The sequence below is a fragment of the Scyliorhinus canicula genome, chromosome 4 (genome assembly GCF_902713615.1).
Source record: "Scyliorhinus canicula chromosome 4, sScyCan1.1, whole genome shotgun sequence".
NCBI classification, from domain to species: Eukaryota; Metazoa; Chordata; class Chondrichthyes; order Carcharhiniformes; family Scyliorhinidae; genus Scyliorhinus; species Scyliorhinus canicula.
The window spans coordinates 135,136,681-135,154,833 of NC_052149.1; the positions used below are offsets into that span (position 1 = coordinate 135,136,681).

Sequence of the window (18,153 nt, forward strand, 5' to 3'; positions counted from 1 at the left end):
AGGAGGCTATTCTCCCACTTACAGCTCCGTGTCTGCCTGGCCCACCGTAAAATACGCTCCTTGTCCAGGTACCTGTGCAATCTCACCACCATCGCCCTGGGGGGGGGGGGGGGGGGGGGGTCACCTACACGCGGCTTCTTCACCAGTGCTCTGTGCGCCCTCTCCACCTCCAAAGGTCATGTGAACGTCCCATCTCCTATTAGCTTCTCGAACATGCCCGCTATATATGCCCCTGCATCCGCTCCTTCGGACCCCTCCGGAAGACTAACGATCCTCAAGTTCTGCAGACGGGACCTATTCTCTAGATCCTCCCCCTTCTCCTGGAGCCTTTTCTGCTGGTCTTTCGGCATCCCCGCCTCCACCTCCATTGCTGTTTGGTGCTCCTCATGCACGGTCAGTGCCTTCTCCACTCTCTGGATCGCCCGATCTTGAGGATCCAATCTCTGTTCCAGCCGAGCAATCGATTCCCTAATCGGGTCCAAGCATTCCTGTTTCTGCTTGGCGAAGCCCTCTTGAATAAAATTCAAAATACATAATTAATTACCAAACTCTGCAGCAATGTTGTACTTGTCTGACATCTCAAGATGTACATCTTCTGATGTATAACTTGTATATCATGAGGAATGTTACATCTTATTGATCATTCATTTTTAATTTTTCAGTGAAGAAGCCTCCATTTCTGGACAAGGTAAGAAAAGGCTTCATCCCATTTTTTGAGTGAACACTTCCCACTGACTCCCATTGATGGAACACCTCCCATTGTCTCCCTCTCATTGAGTGAACACCTCTCATTGTCTCGCTCTCTCTCATTGAGTGACCACCTCCCATTGTCTCCCTCTCATTGAGTGACCACCTCCCATTGTCTCTTATTGCGAATGACCACCTCCCGGTGTCTCTCTCTGTCTCTCATTGATCACCTCCCATTTACTCTCTCATTGAATGAACACCTTCCAGTGTCTCTCATAGTGAGGCAACACTTCCCATTGTCTCTGTTTTGTCAAGTGTTTTTCTCAGAAGTGAACCTGGTCATTTATGTAATTGAATTAAAGTGAGGTGTGCTTCACTTAAGCTTTCCTTTTAAGTGTAATATAGATAAATAAACCTTCAATTTATATTGTACAAGTTAATTTCCCAAATGTTTCCTGAAATTATTGTAACCTTCTTATTAATATATATATTTCTTTAAAGCATACATAAACATTAGCTAGCCTTTGTTTACTCAATTAAACAATTGTTGAAACAACGACTGCATTAGTTTGTGGTACTGTCACACCAAAGCCCATGAGTCTCACTTCCTGTTGAGTCAGTGCAAAACTGGAGTGCCACCTGTTTAATTTGTACATTCTGCACGCACACAAATTCTTCGGAATTGGATGTGAGACAACTGATGAGAGTTTGGAATGGGGGAAGGTTATGATGGGGTAATGATGTCCAGGTGAAACACACCACGAGCTCTTCCATTTGAGCCAATGCAATGTCACAGATCAAAAACAAATAGCAACTGATCCCAGGTCACATTGGGAACAGATCTCACCCAAACAAAACAAAAAGGTTTGGAACTATGAGACAAAAAAATTAGGAAACAGGCCAGTGGCTGACCGTAACTGTTTGACTGTCCTGTTTGCCTCGGAGCTTTGCTAAATATTGGTGTGCCCAGGATGAATGAATACAAAGTTACAAGTTGAGGTGGGGCAGCACCGTGGGATGGTAGCAAAAATCAGAAATGTGTGGCGATGTTGTGTAGGTCACGAGATTGGGTCCCAGATTTCAAGAGATCTGCCATTCCATCTGACCACTTACAGGTCATCAAGTATTTTCTGTATTTGGTGACTTGCCCCTTTGTGGGGCTATTTAATCCTTTCTGCATGTTTGTGAAGTACCTTTGATTATCAAAAGGCACCCAGATCCCTGAGCAATGGATTTTACTCAGGCAGAGATTTTTGCTGATATTGTAGGGCTTCATTGTGATTTTAAAAAATATACATACGGTATTTTTATACTGAAAAAGTTTCAGTTATAACATACAAAATGGTCAAACAAATTTATACAATTTTTATAAAAACGTCCCCACAACCCAGCCCCACCCAGCCCTGATTTACCCAGAATCCTTACTCCCAGCCGCACCCCAGTCCCTCCCTCCAAATCACCCCCCCCTCCTAATTGCAGATGACAACCAGCTCTTTAAAAAGATAATGAACGGCAGCCACCTGGAGTAAAAACCCTCCTCCGATTCTCTTATGGCGTACTTGATCTTTTCCAAATGCAGGAATTCTAACAAATCCCCAACTATGCCAGAGCCTGAGGCAGCACCGATGCCCTCCATCCAAGCAGGACTCACCTCCCAGCTAATAGAGAGGTGATGGCCAAGACATCAGCCTTCTTCCCCTTCTGCAGCCCTGGCAAATCCTGCACTCCAATGCTCACCATTGGGCACAGTTCCACACGATTCCCCAAATCTCTGACATTATTCTGAAAAAGGTAGCCCAGAACTTAACCAAGTTAAATATATATGAGTGGTTCACTGGCCAGCAGTGACATAGACCCTAATTTAAAGCGCTGTCTGAATTAATTCCATATTCTCAGAGAGACTATTACCACTGGGCTTGAAGAGAACAAGCTGGAGAGAATGGAAAAAGAGCAGGTTCAACATATGTAACGAGGCTCGGTCATGAACCACCCATATTTCCAGATACCTAAACTAGCCCTGGTCAGCCGAATCAGTAGCCTCTCCAGATCAGTTCACTTCCCTGGAGAATTCACCGGAAATACCTGACTCTTGCCCACGTTCAATCTATATCCTGAGAAGGAATCAAACTTCCTAAGCACCTCCAATATATTCCCAAAATTAGAGAGAGGATCCGTGACATATAGCAATAAATCGTCTGCATACAGGGACACCCTATGCTGCCTACCTCCCCTCTCTATACCTTTCCACCTGGTCAACAACCCAAGTGTGATGGCCAATGGTTCAACTGGCAAATCAAATAGTAACAGGCAAAGTGGGCATCCCTGCCCTGTACCTGTATATAACCAAAAGTACCCTGAACTCAATGAATTGTTATGGATGCTTGCAGTGGGACCCTGTACAAAAGCCTAATCCACAAAATGAATTTAGAGTCAAAGCCAAACCACTCCACACCTCAAAAAGGTTCCCCCACTACACCCGATCAAATATGTTTTCCCTGTCCATGAAGATGATTACCTCTGGATCAATTCCCGAGGAAGGTGTCAGCACCACATTGAGAAGTCTCCGATTTCTAATATTGGCCGACAACTGCCGGCCCTTAACAACACCTGTCTGACCTTCAGAAATTACTCCAGTTAGTCACCTCTCCAAACGGATTGCCAGCATCTAGCCAACAGCTTTGCATCAGCAGTCAACAGAGAGATGGGCCAATATGACTCATCTCTCTGTGGAATCGTTGTCCTCTTTCAAAATTAAGGGGATTGGTGCCTGCGCCAGTGGGGCTGGTAACAACGTCCCCCCCGCCCTGGGACAGAGAATCATTAAACATGTCCAACAGGTGTGGCCCCAACACAGTCGTGAACTATTTATAAAGTTTGACAGGGAATCCGTCCGGGCCTGGTGCCTTCCCCGGCTACATTGAATGAATAGTTCATAATTTCCTCCAGCCCAAACGCCGCTTGCCCTCTTTCCCTTTCCACCACCGAGGAGACCAACCCCACCGGGAAGACCAACCCATCCAGAAACATAGTCGAGTCTTCCTCCAGAGGCTCAGACTTGTATAATCCCTGGGAAAAGGTCTCAAAATCCCTTTGACCCTCTCGGGAAACCTTCCCCCCAGTCCTTAACCTGAACTATCTCCCAAAAGGCCACCTGCCGCCTCAGCTAGTGAGTCAATAAATGGCCGGCCTTCTCCCCTTACTCGTAAAATGTCCGTCTCGCACAACAAAGCTGTGTTCCCTAAGCCCTGCCTTCCCCATCGACACCAACTCAAACTCCATCTGAAACTTCTTCCTCTCCACGAACAAGCTCCACTTGCGGCAGCAGAGTATTTGTGGCTCACCTCAAGGATGGAATCCACCAACCTCTGCCTCTCTGTTCAACCAGACTTATTGCTATGATCTGAAACAAAATTATCTCTCCCCTGATGACCACCTTCACTGCTTCCCAGAATGTGGAAGGTGAGATCTCCTCGTTCTTACTAAAATCCACATAATTTCTAAAACGGAAGCCATCTTTTCACAAAACCCCGGGTGGGATTCTACAATCCCGCAGCAGAGTGTCCACGTCGTCGTAACCTCCGACATGTTTTACGATGGCGTGAATGGGCCGCTCCCACGTCTAATTGTGGCCCCTACAGGAGGCCAGCACGGCGCTGGAGCGGTTCGCGCCGCTCCAGCTGCAGATCCCGGCCCGAACTGTGTGCCGCGGCATCCGCGCATGCGCAGTGGCGCCGGCGCCACGCGCGCATGGGTAGTGGCCTCCTTCAATGCGTCGGCCCCGACGCAACATGGCGCAGGGCTCATGGGGCCGGCACATAGGAAAGGAAGCCCCCAGCCACAGAGGCCACCCGCCGATCGGTAGGTCCCGATCGCAGGCCAGGCCACTTCGGAGGGATGCTCTGGCCCGGCGCAGGGCTGGAGTATCCCGTCCCCCCTTGTCTGCAAGTAATGCCATATCCAACCTCCACGGGGGCTGCTGGGTGCAGCCCGCCTTCAGCCACATCCACGTAGTGCAGGGTGTGATCTGATATTACAATTGCTGAGTACCCACCCCCACAACCCTGGGGAACGACTTCCCCACCCCAAAGCAGTCAATATGGGAGTAGACCTGTTGCACATGCGTAAACCAGCAACTCCACCCAACCCCTTTGGACACTAAGGGGCAATTTAGCATAGCCAATCCACCTAACCTGCACATCTTTGGACTGTGGGAGGAAACCCACGCAGACACGGGGAGAACGTGCAGACTCCGCACTTGATCCAAGCCGGGAATCGAACCTGGGATCCTGGAGCTGTGAAGCGACAGTGCTAACTGCTGTGCTACCCTGCCGCCCATAGCCAGGAGTATCTCCACAGCTTTCCACCCCCCAGACTGAAGAGTTTCGGGACTTGCCAGGGTGATGAAGAGGAGCAAGCAGATTTGTTATTTTAACCGTGGGCAGCATGGTAGCACACATGGCTAGCACTGTGGCTTCACAGCGCCAGGGTCCCAGGTTCGATTCCCTGCTTGGTCACTTTCTGTGCGGAGTCTGCACGTTCTCCCTGTGTCTGCGTGGGTTTCCTCCGGGTGCTCCAGTTTCCTCCCACAGTCCAAAGATGTGCAGGTTAGGTGGATTGGCCATGATAACTTGCCCTTCGTGTCCAAAAAGGTTAGGAGGGGTTATTGGGTTATGGGGACAGGTTGGAAGTGAGGGCTTAAGTGTGTTGGTGCAGGCTCGATGGGCCGAATGGCCTCCTTCTGCATGTTCTATGTATCTATGTAACCCTTCCCATGTGGGGTCGGGAGTAGAAACATTCTACAGGGAATAGTGCTAAAGTTAAAATAGACCAGCTCTCAAAAGTTTTTCCAGCAGGGAGCTTAAAGGTAGGAATATTCCTGTTGTCCGTCAAACAACAAGAAGTTAGAACAAGAAAGGAGCGAAGAGACTGCATTTAATAACATTTACAACTGACCATCACCTAATTTCTTGAAAAACATTCAGCATGCCTTTATCATGGATGTGTTTTTCTGTTTTCTCAGCCTGCCATGCCCGGCCCACCCAGGTAAGCAATGCTTCGAATCTACTTCTTAACTCGGCCAGCTTTCTGTCCCTTCTGTGTCTGAGCACTGATTTATTGATTGATTTGATTGATTGATTTGATTTATTGTCACGTGTACAGAGGTACAATGAAAAGTATTGTTCTCTGTACAGTCCAAACCTGAAAAACCATAGGATATACATAAATACACAATGTAAATACATAGACACAGGCATTGGGTTGAAGTATACGGAGTGTAGTGCTACTCTGCAGAGAAGATGTTTGAAGAGATCAGTTTAGCCCATAAGAGGGCAATTTAGGAATCTGGTAACAGCGGGAATGAAGCTGTTTTTGAATTTGTTAGTGCGTGTTCTCAGACTTTTGTACCTTCTGCCCAATGTAAGAGGTTGAAAGAGAGAATAACCCGGGTGGGAGGGGCCAGCTTTCCTAAGGCAGTGGGAGGTGTCGACAGAGTCAATGGAGGGGAAGCGGTTTCACGTGATGGACTGGGCTGTGTTCACGACTCTCTGTCATTTCTTATTGTCTTGGGCCAAGCAGTTGCCATACCCGGCTGTGATGCAGCTCAGATCCAGGCCCATCCGAGGCCCAGGTAAACCAGGGTATCCAGGTTCAAGGTCACTTGGCCCGCATGCTCCCCACGCACAAGCCTCCACCGATCTTCAGTTTGCTTTGCACCCGGGAACAATACAGAGAAAAGTCCATGGGGCTATCTGGCAGTCACTTCTATTCATAGAAACAGGAGGTGTTCATTCAGCTCCTCGATTCTTCCGCCCACCCCTCAATTCGATCATGGCTGGTCTACACCTTAGCTCCACTTTGCCAGCATTGCTCTATATCCCATGATTTCCAAACCCAACAACAATCTATCTATCTGGGTATTAAACCATTTATTCGCAAGGGGCTGGTTTAGCACAGGGCTAAATAACTGGCTTTTAAAGCAGGCCAAGGCAGGCCAGCAGCACGGTTCAATTCCCGTTCCAGCCTCCCCGAACAGGCGCCGGAATGTGGCAGCTAGAGGCTTTTCACAGTAACTTCATTTGAAGCCTACTTGAGACAATAAGCAATTTTTATTTCATTTCATTTCACATCCATTACTGTGTGAAAAGCCACTTCTTAAAATCACCCTGAAATGGCCTGGTTTTAATATTTAAAAATTGTAGCCTTGTATTCTGGTTTCCTAGAGGAGGTTGTTTCTCTTTATCTTCCTGAAGTGAAAAGATTTTCAGGACTCCAGGGGAAAGGGTGGACTCGTGGGATTAGCTGATTGCTCTTGCAAAAAGCCAGCATAAGCATGTTGGACCAAATGGCTTCCATCTGTGCCATAACCATTCAATGATTTTTATGAGTACTTTGATCAAAACGTCAATCTGAACTCAAGCATAATTTATTTAGAACATAGAACAGTAGAACATAGAACAGTACAGCACAGAACAGGCCCTTCGGCCCTCAATGTTGTGCCGAGCCATGATCACCCTACTCAAACCCACGTATCCACCCTATACCCGTAACCCAACAACCCCCCCCCCTTAACCTTACTTTTTTATTAGGACACTACGGGCAATTTAGCATGGCCAATCCACCTAACCCGCACATCTTTGGACGGTGGGAGGAAACCGGAGCACCCGGAGGAAACCCACGCACACAGGGGGAGGACGTGCAGACTCCACACAGACAGTGACCCAGCCGGGAATCGAACCTGGGACCCTGGAGCTGTGAAGCATTTATGCTAACCACCATGCTACCCTGCTGCCCCATTTGTGTTGTCTTCATAATTTAACCATATAAACCCTCGTGGAATCTGTGTCTATGAACTCTATGATTGATAATTCCTCTTTCTAACATTCACAGTCTCCACCACCTTCAGGACTTGAGTATCTCCCTTGCTGTCAATGAACACAGTGCTCAGTGTGTAGTATGACCAGAACATTGTACAGTTGAAACATGACTTCCTCTCACTTATATTTCACTGCCTTGTCCAGATAGTTAGCCATTCTGTTTAGGTACGGAAGGACAAGGGAAATAGGAGCTGGACTCAGCCATTCTGCCCCTCCAGCCTGCTCTGACATTCAATCAGATCATGGCTGATTCTCTGCCCCTGCACCATTTTCCTGCTCCTTCACTATATCACATAATATATTGTTACAACACCTTGGGCTAGTGCGCAGCCAATTCCAGCCCCACCTGACCCAGAGTCACAACACAATTAACCAATAATTCTTAGAAAATACCCAAAGTCACTGGTCTATGGCTGCCCAATAACTACAGCCATCATGTTTGTAAATTTAAATACAATTAATTTTATTTAAACAATAACTATAATTAAATATGCAACAGATACAAATTTACTATTATCTAATTTCGAACTCCCCCTCTTTAACTCGCCCCACCCTCTGCGCACACACACCCACACGCAAACAAACAGAGGGGAAAGGAGAGGTATCAAGATAATGATGAAAATAAAAGGATAAGAGTCTTTGTTTCAGATATTGTCTTCCAGCACATGTCCCTTCAGTTTAGCTCAATGTTTCTGCTTTCAGTCTGTAATGGTTTTCACTGTAGATTCATCCACTGTAGGTTCAGAAATACAGCAGCTATGCAGCTTTTCTGGAGACAGAGAGAGAGAGAGAGAGATATGCCAAGAAGTCTGAGTTCTGTGTTCGAAAGCTAGCACAGTGTACTATTTTGTAACTTTTGAGTTCCTCACTTCCTCTGTTGACTTAAAAATATATGTCCATTAAACATCCATGGATCAAAAATTATATGGTAAAATAAAAGAAATGGGAAATGGGAGAATCAACAGGAAGAGTCCTTACAATATGTAACATCTAGAAATGTATCGATGCCTGCCTTGAGCACAGTCAATCCCTAAGTCTCTATACCCCCTTGGGGTAGAAAACCCCAAAGATTCACTGCCCTCTGAGTGAAGATATTCCTCCTCCTCTCAGTCCTAAATGGCCTACCCCTTACTCTGAGACTGTGTCCCCTGGTTCTAAACCCCTTCCCACACCGCACCCAGCCAGAGGAAGCATCTTTCTGCACCTACCCTGTCAAACCCTATAGGAATTTTGTAAATTTCAATGAGATCATCTTTCATTATTCTAAACGATAGAGAATCGAGGCTCAGTCTCCTCAATCCCCCTCATAGAAGCAATCCGTTTGGTCATCCTTTGTTACACTCCCTCTTTGAGAAGTATATCCTTCCTTTGGTGAGGAAACAAAAACTGTTCCCAGTACTCTATGTACAGTCTCACCAAGACTTTTATAAGGTTTGATATGATAATTACTAATCGACGGCTAATGGGTGTGCTAGCTACCGAATTTTGTAAATCTCCGAACTCTCAAATGCATCCTTCGTCATTTCAATGTAATTTATGGAGTTTTTTTAAAATGTTTTAATTGGGTTTTTATTATACATATCACAGTATAAATACACACAATATTTTCAGTCTTTTGCAAGGGGGTGGTGCTGCTAATGTTATTTACATTTCGATCGTTCTTTGTTATTTACATGGGTTTAGATCGTTTCTTCTTTTCGGTCTTGCTTTCTTTCATCCCTCTGCGTTCGTTGTGGTCCCCTGTGTTTCCTTTCCCACCCGTGTTCCCCTCCCTTTTCCCCCTCTTGGTTCCCCCGTTGCTGTTGGAGGTTGTCATCATTCAGGTGAGGCACTAAACCACAGCCCATCTTATTTCTCTCTCAGTTGAATATAAAAGATCCCAGGACACTATTTCTTTTTTTTTCAAATTAAGGGGCAATTTAGCGTGGCCAATTCACCTACCCTGCACATCTTTGGGTTGTGGGGGTGAGGCCCACGCAGACATGGGGAGAATGTGCAAATTCCACACGGACAGTGACCCTGCGCCAGGATCAAACCCATGCCCTCAGTGCCATGAAGCAGCAGTGCTAACCACTGCACCACCATGTTGCCCTCCAGGACGCTATTTTAATAAAGAGTGGGAGTGTTAAGATCATCTCACCAATACCACTGAATGCACATTGACTCCTGAGTCTACTCCATTCAAACAACGACTATCGGGACTTGATCGTCTGAGTTATAAGGAGAGGCTGGATAGACTGGGATTTATTTTTCCTGGAGCGTAGGAGGCTTAGAACAAAGAACAAAGAAAATTACAGCACAGGAACAGGCCTTTCGGCCCTCCCAGCCTGCGCCGATCCAGATCCTTTATCTAAACCTGTTGCCTATTTTCCAAGGTATACTTCTCTCTGTTCCCCACCTGTTCATATATCTGTCCAGATGCATCTTAAATGATGCTATCGTACCCGCCTTTACCACCTCCGCTGGCAAAGCATTCCAGGCACCCACCACCCTCTGCGTAAAAAAACTTTCCATGCACATCTCCCTTAAACTTTTCCCCTCTCACCTTGAAATCGTGACCCCTTGTAATTGACACCCCCACTCTTGGAAAAAGCTTGTTGCTATCCACCCTGTCCATACCTCTCATAATTTTGTTGGCTTAGGAGTGATCTTAAAGAGGTCTATAAAATAATGAGGGGCATAGATAATGCAGATAGTCAACATCTTTTCCCAAAGATCGGGGAGTCTAAAACTAGAGGGCATAGGTTTAAGGTGAGAGGGCATAGAACATAGAACAGTACAGCACAGAACAGGCCCTTCGGCCCTCAATGTTGTGCCGAGCCATGATCACCCTACTCAAACCCACGTATCCCCCTATACCCGTAACCCAACAACCCCCCCCCCCTTAACCTTACTTTTATTAGGACACTACGGGCAATTTAGCATGGCCAATCCACCTAACCCGCACATCTTTGGCAGAGATACAAAAGGGTCCAGAGGTGCAGTGTTTTCACAGAGAAGGTGGTGAGTGTCTGCAATGAGCTGCCAGAGGCAGTATTAGAGGCGGGTATAATTTTGTCTTTTAAAAAGCATTTAGACAGTTGTATGGGTAAGAAGGGTGCCAAATACGGGCAATTGGGACGAGTTGGGCTTCTATGACTCTATAACTTCAAAAGCTTCTCATTGGCTGCAAAGTACTTTGAAATGTCCTAAGGCTATGAAAGGTTCTATATCAATGCAAGTCTTTCTTCAAGAGAATAAACATGTATGGTAACGGAGAATTCTATCCATCTATTCTAACCCATCTCCTGGCTACATTTGCTAAGTTGTTAAAAGGAACTTAGAATCCAGCTTCAGCAGTTTTAAGCTGGTAAAAAAGATTTTGTCCTATGCTAATATTTTTTTCCTTTGATAAGAGCAGACTGCCCAAGCCTGTACTATTTATTCCTTTAATGATGATCATTGGGACTATTCCATGATCTATTATTCCTGAATGAGCTGAATGAGATAGAACATAGAACAGTACAGCACAGAACAGGCCCTTCGGCCCTCAATGTTGTGCCGAGCCATGATCACCCTACTCAAACCCACGTATCACCCTATGCCCATAACCCAACAACCCCCCACCCCTTAACCTTACTTTTTAGGACACTACGGGCAATTTATCACGGCCAATCCACCTAAGCCGCACATCTTTGGAGATGATACTTGAATTTAGAAATTCATCCAAATATTTTAAACAATGAAGGATTTACCCAGGATAGCAGAACCAAAGGACCTGTTTAGAAACTTTAGAAGACTCAAGAATTGGGGAAGTTTTGTCCTGAAATATAAAAGTGATATCAGATTGATCGAAACGGCTGTTTCTTTAGTCGTATATTCCACTTTTTGTCCAAAGGCCATAACTGATGACGAGATCTGGTTCCTCATTTGCTGGACACCACCACCTGGGTCGGCGGCCTTTGCAGTGACTCCCTGCATGCTATCCTACAGAAAGGACGTCACTGATTTCAGGCCTCATCATATCTTCATTCATCAACCAAACAGGAGAAAAGTGATTTAGGAGCCAAAATCTTTACTGCTCGTTTCCTGCTGTCATCAGCTGAAGCCTATCTCAACATCTCAATTATCAAGCCAACTCAGCTGTCATTCCTGGAACATTCCTGGTCTCCATAACACAAGGAAAGACCTGAACAACCTTCATGGCCTCGGGGAGATCTAAAGTTCATGACATTTTCTAACAAAACGTGACAGACCAAAGGAAATAGGAATGAGAGGAAGCCATGCAGCCCTTCGAGCCTTCTGCGCCGTTCTATAAGATCATGACTGATCTAACACTCAATAAGTCCACTTTCCTGCCTTCCCTCCGTAACCCTAAATTCCACAACTGATTTAAAAACCTATCAAACTCATCCTTGAAAATGTTAAAGACTCTGCCTCCACATCTTCCTGAAGTAAAGAATTCCAAAGATTCACCACTCTTCGAGACAAGAAATTCTTCCTCAAATCCTTCTAAAATGAACACCCTCTTATTCTGTGGCTATGTCCTCTGCGCGCACACTCTCCCATGAGTGGAAACATCCTCCCAATACTTACCCTACCTAACCCCCTAAGAATCGTATATCTTTCGATCATATTTCCTCTCATTCTTCTGAACTCCAAGGAGTACAGAGATGTTTAATCTTTTCTCATATGGCTGTCCCTCCATAAGAACATAAGAACATAAGATCCATGCCCTGGATCATCCTAGTAAACCTCCTCTGTGCTGCCTCCAATGATAATATATCTTTCCTTAAATAAGGGGACCAAACCTGTACACAGGATTCTAATTGTGGCCTCACTTATATCTTGTACAGTCGCAGCAACTTCTCTTTACTTTTATACTCCCACCCCTTTAAATAAAAGCCAGCATTCCATTTGCTTCCTTATTACCTTCTGCACCTGTAAGCTATCTTCTGGGTTTCATCAACAAGGCCCCCCCCCAAGTCCCTTTGAACCACATCAAGATCAAGATGTACATCAAGATCCCACACCAATGTGATAAATGAACAGTTCATCTGTTTTGAATAAGGGAGTAAATGTTGGCCAGGAAAACAAACTACTCTTCTTCAAGTCATGCTTTGAGATCTTTTGCGCTTGCATGAATGGGCAGACAGGGTCTTGCCAAACATCTCAGCCAAACAACAGCTCTTCTGACAGTGCTGCACCCCCTCAGCGCTGTGGTGAAGTGATGGCCTAGTTGGGCACTCAAGTCCTTTAGTGAAGTTTGAAGGAATGAGTGGAAGTGTTGCTACTGAGCAAAGCTGACACAATAATAATTATAATCATCGCTGGAAGTTCTCACGTTTATATCCTTCACTTTGCAAAATATTCAGCTGTTTTCTTTCAATATGTGTAGACCCCATTTCAGCAACAGACCTGATCCATCCTGTAGAATGCCAAAACCAGCCATGCCAGTGGACAGAAGTAATTCATCATTGGGACGGAGGCAAACATCTCCAAGGTAAGAGCTTATGGGTCATCTCTTGGCCTTAACAGCCCTGCACGAATTGGTGTATGAGGAGGGTTATGGGAGAGGGGTGGTACAAAATGGACCAGGTCTTAACTAATCGGAGTCATGATGTGAAGATGCCGACGTTGGACTGGGGTGGGCACAGTCAGAAGTCTTACAACACCAGGTTAAAGTCCAACAGGTTTATTTGGAATCAATAGCTTTCGGAATGCAGCTCCTTCATCCAATGACTCAAATAAACCTGTTGTACTTTAACCTGGTGTTTTAAGATGTCTTACTAGTAGTAGTTGCAGCGGCAATTTCTAAGAAATGATTCGAATTGATTACATACATGAAATTATACTACCTCTGCGATAAATATGAACCTGTAGTTTTGGGAGTGGGTTGAGTGGGAAATCAAAATCTATGCAAATATGCAGTGAGAGTTCGTTGGAACCTTCTCTCTAAAATGGGTGGTAAACCTGACAACAGCAGGGATCACACCATGGACTAGTTTCTCATTACATGTAAATCTCTTTGACTCCACAATGCAGTTTTCCCACATCTGTCTAAATGCCAGTGATCTAGTGGATTGATTTCAGTTTGTACACTGGGTATGGGTGACAATGCAATACTGCTGGGTTTGCATTACCTTGGGATATGCAATTGTGAAAAAAAACAGTGGCTAGCGATTCACCAGATTGTTTTAGATTACGAACACCCAGTTTGCAATATCACACAGTCATATTTCTCTGCATGAATTTTTACCCTCAACACTATAGTTTCAATGACCTCTTGGCATAGGGCATTAAGGTGGTTGAAAAATAAAGACCATTGGAGCCATAAAGCTGTACAATAGCACTCCACCACTGTAGTTAATTCCATCATACAGGACAATGTACAATATAAACTAACTTTCAGAAAACTCACATTATTCCTTTGAAATAAATCAGGTATTCGGAATCCGAGGCTTTACAGTGAAAAATGAATCCAGAGCTGGTTTAAAAATCCATTCATATTTGGAATGATTTTACACAAACCTTGCTTTCGATAGCATAGTTAAAACAGTGGTTATTCAGAAAAAGGGGATCTTGCTTAGAATTACATAGGATTACCAAAGAGATTTGCAGGGGCCATCTACCAGAACAGGATCTCAGCTGAAAAACTACAGGTACTGGGGAAGCTGTTCACCTTAAAACAGAAGGTTAAGAGAGATTTACTAGAGGAGCTGAATGCTCTAAAGAGGTTTGAACAAGTAAACGAAGAGAAACGGTGCAGGAGTTTCAGATGATTCCGTATTTGATTTTACCTATTTTACATATCCTTCTAAAGGGAACATTTACAGAAAGAAGGAAAAGACTAGAGGGAATTGGATTGATTGGGTGACTCTTTTAAACAATTTCTGTCAGCATAAGTAACCAAAAGGACTTTGTCTCTGATAAGATTTGACAATTCCAAGAGATTTCTGATAATCAATTTTTTTTAGAATTTACTCATCTTGGCCGGGATTCTCCCCTACCTGGCGGGGCGGGGGTCCCGGCGTAGTGGAGTGGCGTCAATCACTCTGGCGTTGGGCCTCCCCAAAGGTGCGGAATTCTCCACACCTTTAGGGGCTAGGCCCGCGCCGGAGTGGTTGGTGCCACGCCGACTGGCGGCAAAACCGGCGCCAACGGCCTTTGACGCCCGGCGTCGGGGCTGGCCGAAAGGCCTTCTCTGGTCCACGCATGCGCTGGTGTGTCAGCGGCCGCTCCGCCATGGTGGAGGCCGTGGCGGAGGTGGAAGAAAAAGAGTGCCCCCCAAGGCACTGGCCCGCCCGCCGATCGGTGGGCCCCGATCGCGGGCCAGGCTACCGTGGTGGCACCCCCCGGGGTCCGATCGCCCCACTCGTCACCCGGGGGCCCGCTCGCACCGCCAATCCCGCCAGCACCAGAGGTGCTCCAATTCCCGCCGGCGGAGGAGGCCTGTCAGCGGCGGGACTTCGGCCCATCGCGGGCCGGAGAATTGCCGCGGCGGGGCATAATTCCCGCTCCCGCTCATTCCCGGGTGGTTGAGAATTCCGGCCACGGCTGGGGCGGGATTTATGCTGGCCCCAGGCGATTCCCTGACCCTGCGGGGGTCGGAGAATTTTGCCCCTTATTCTTTCGACTCAATTTCAGGGAAATAATAAAAAAACAATTTCATCTTACCCTATCAGCGCACACCTCAATCCCTTTCACCCTTACCATTCCCATAAATGTAATAATACCATTTGCCTCAGCTACTTTCAATAAGGAGGTCTTGTGGAGGAATGGGTAGCATCTCAGAAGCGAAAACCTTGGGATCGAATCCCACCTCAATGTGACGAAACAGGTTGAGTTTCAATCTGCAACATCCTTCGACACACCAATGACGTGCGGTAAGAGTGGGAAAGTGTCCTGTTCAGCCATGCTTGATATGGATTGGTGCCCCTCTTGCGATAAGCTTCTGATGACAGGCAGGTGACATGTTCAAGGATAAACCTTGCTATGGAAACAGATGACAGTCTGTCTTGTGCACTACTAGGTGTGGGAAGAGAAACCCCTCCTTTTTACAGTGATCTCTATATGTGCATTATTCTTTGAATTTGGAACCCCTGAATACCCAATTGGATTTTCTCTCATTTTTATGACCTCAGTCTTTGGAATGTCCCCACCAAAGGAAGAGACATAACACGTGGTGTTCACCTATGTTGTATCATGGAGTGACAGGAGGAAGGATGTGAGTTTAGATTCCCCACAGAATGAGTTCATGATTTCAGGCTTTAAGGGACCTGATGAGCTGACTCGATTCTCTGCCATACTGGAAGTTGGGAGGTTAAACCTAACTATGGTGAATTACCTGGAGTGAGGGTGACAATTTGATCTGAAATGTCCAGTCCAGAATTTCAGTCCAGTGTGTCGCAAAGATAGAAATAGATTCAAATGGCGCTGGAATATATTTTGATTCATCTCATTTAATTATGTCTAATTAATATAAGGTTAACAAACACCTGCATGTTTAATTGATAAATAAGCTAATGTTGGTTTCTGAATTCGCAATTAGAAGAACTTGGCTTTATATTGCAATGATATTCATTGTCATGTATTTTATTTTTCTAATTTGTTCTTGGGATGTGAGCATTGCTGGCAAGACCAGCATTTATTGGCCATCTGTTAGGATCCCGGACCAGTCCCCAACATCTGTTAGGATCCCGGACCAGTCCCCAATATCTGTTAGGATCCCGGACCAGTCCCCAATATCTGTTAGGATCCCGGACCAGTCCCCAATATCTGTTAGGATCCCGGACCAGTCCCCAACATCTGTTAGGATCCCGGACCAGTCCTCAATATCTGTTCGGATACCCAAACAACATTTCTATTTGTAAAACTGAGGAAAGGATACTTCACCCCTGGAGTGATAACTCTGACAAATAGATAGCATTATGTTAAAACAAACTTTAATTTAAACACAGAATTTACCAAAATAATTACAAAGAAATAGCTTTACAGTTATCAGCTAAACAGGTCTAAAATAAAAGGGAAAACTTGAACTTACGATCTACACACCTGCCACTAATTCCAATTAAGCAACCCAATACAGTTCAAATGCCACTTATAAATAATTTCAATTATTTAAATACATTTAGAGTACCCAATTATTTTTTTTCCAATTAAGGGGCAATTTAGGGTGGCCAATCCATCTACCCTGCACATCTTTGGATTGTGGGGGTGAGACCCACGCAAACACGGGAAGATTTGCGCATTGACCCAGGGCCAGGATCAACCCTGGGTCCTCAGTGCCGTGAGGCAGCAGTGCTAAGCACTCCGCAAACCTGCCAACCCTCCTGAATTAAACTAGGGTTTTTAATACCATTACTACAACAGAATATCATATATAACAATTTATACATTCATCACACTTCCCTAATTGCCATTGACCTGAATTTGGCCTGGTTTGTTAAGCCATTTCAGAAGGCAGTTAAGAGTCGTCCACATTTGTGACTAATAAGTAGTAAAATCATAAATCTTGCTTTCGCTGGCTGACTCCACAATGGTCCTGAACCATTGAATAATAAGGGATTGAATTAAAACCCAGATGCCACAGGTGAAAGATCATTAATCTGATCTGCAGCACTTTTAGTATAGATTGGTATTTAATGGTCAGCATAGAGATGATACGCGAAGGGCCAGTTTCCGTGCTGTATAATCTCTAATGACTCACTCCTTTTTGGAAAAGTAATTTCAACTTAATTTGGAGAAATATTAATCTCTATTTTTTTGTTTTATTCAGACCAAGTATACCGGACAGAAGGCTGGATGTAAGTATAGCCCAAAAGTGTTTATTCTTTTCCAGGACAAATTAAAATAATTCACAAATAAAAATGTAGAGTTGGGCATCATTTTTGTTATTCTGCGTAAGTTGAACTGCAAGGATTTTCTCTGACAACAAATATCTTTCTTTTCATTCCAAGGACGAGGAAGACAGTGAGTAAACACTTAGCAATATGTCTTTTTGTCACTTCTGTCTGGGTTTGGCTAAGGTATGTCTTTTTATTCTTTGTAAGAACAAAATTGCAGAATCCTAAACAGCGAATGCCATACTGTGGATGTGACATTTTGATTTGTGAAGGTGTGAGAACCTTAGCGTTCTGCTCGGGCTGCAGCATTGTCAACTATCAAAACACCACCTTTGCATAATTTTAATTGACTTGCCAGGAAAAAGCCCACAAGAACAAGAACATTGTAACAGGGTTAAAAACTGGTTTTCTCAGTGAGCTGTTAGAATTGGGTGTAGCATTGCCAGTTTAGCTCTTTAGAATATTGGAGAAGTGTGCACACAGAGTAGAAGAACTAATATTCTTAATTCAATCCTGTCCAAAACGGACATCTGATCCTTTATTTTCAGGCTGGCTACAGGCAACAACAACGTAAGATCAAGGCTGTAATTCTTTATGAACACAAGTGGACACTAAGGAAAGCATGAATTGTTTGCCCTCAAGCAGAGTAGGTTAAAGGGAGAATTGATTAGCCGTGTACAAAATAATGAGGGATTTTGATCAAGTAAATCAGGAGGAAACTATTTCACTGGTGGGTGAATTCCAGAGGAGAAATGTCTCAGTTATTG

The 18,153-nt window shown here is 45.0% G+C and overlaps 1 protein-coding gene across 1 annotated transcript in view; it reads left to right on the forward strand.

The window, feature by feature from the left end:
* LOC119965024 (lymphocyte cytosolic protein 2-like) overlaps positions 1-18,153 on the forward strand; it is a 220,454-nt gene that overhangs the window by 161,509 nt on the left and 40,792 nt on the right. Inside the window, exons 11-15 of the mRNA XM_038795232.1 lie at positions 663-688; positions 5,708-5,730; positions 12,940-13,044; positions 17,320-17,347; positions 17,501-17,513. Coding sequence (XP_038651160.1) covers positions 663-688; positions 5,708-5,730; positions 12,940-13,044; positions 17,320-17,347; positions 17,501-17,513 — 195 coding nt within the window. The remainder of the gene's footprint in view (positions 1-662; positions 689-5,707; positions 5,731-12,939; positions 13,045-17,319; positions 17,348-17,500; positions 17,514-18,153) is intronic.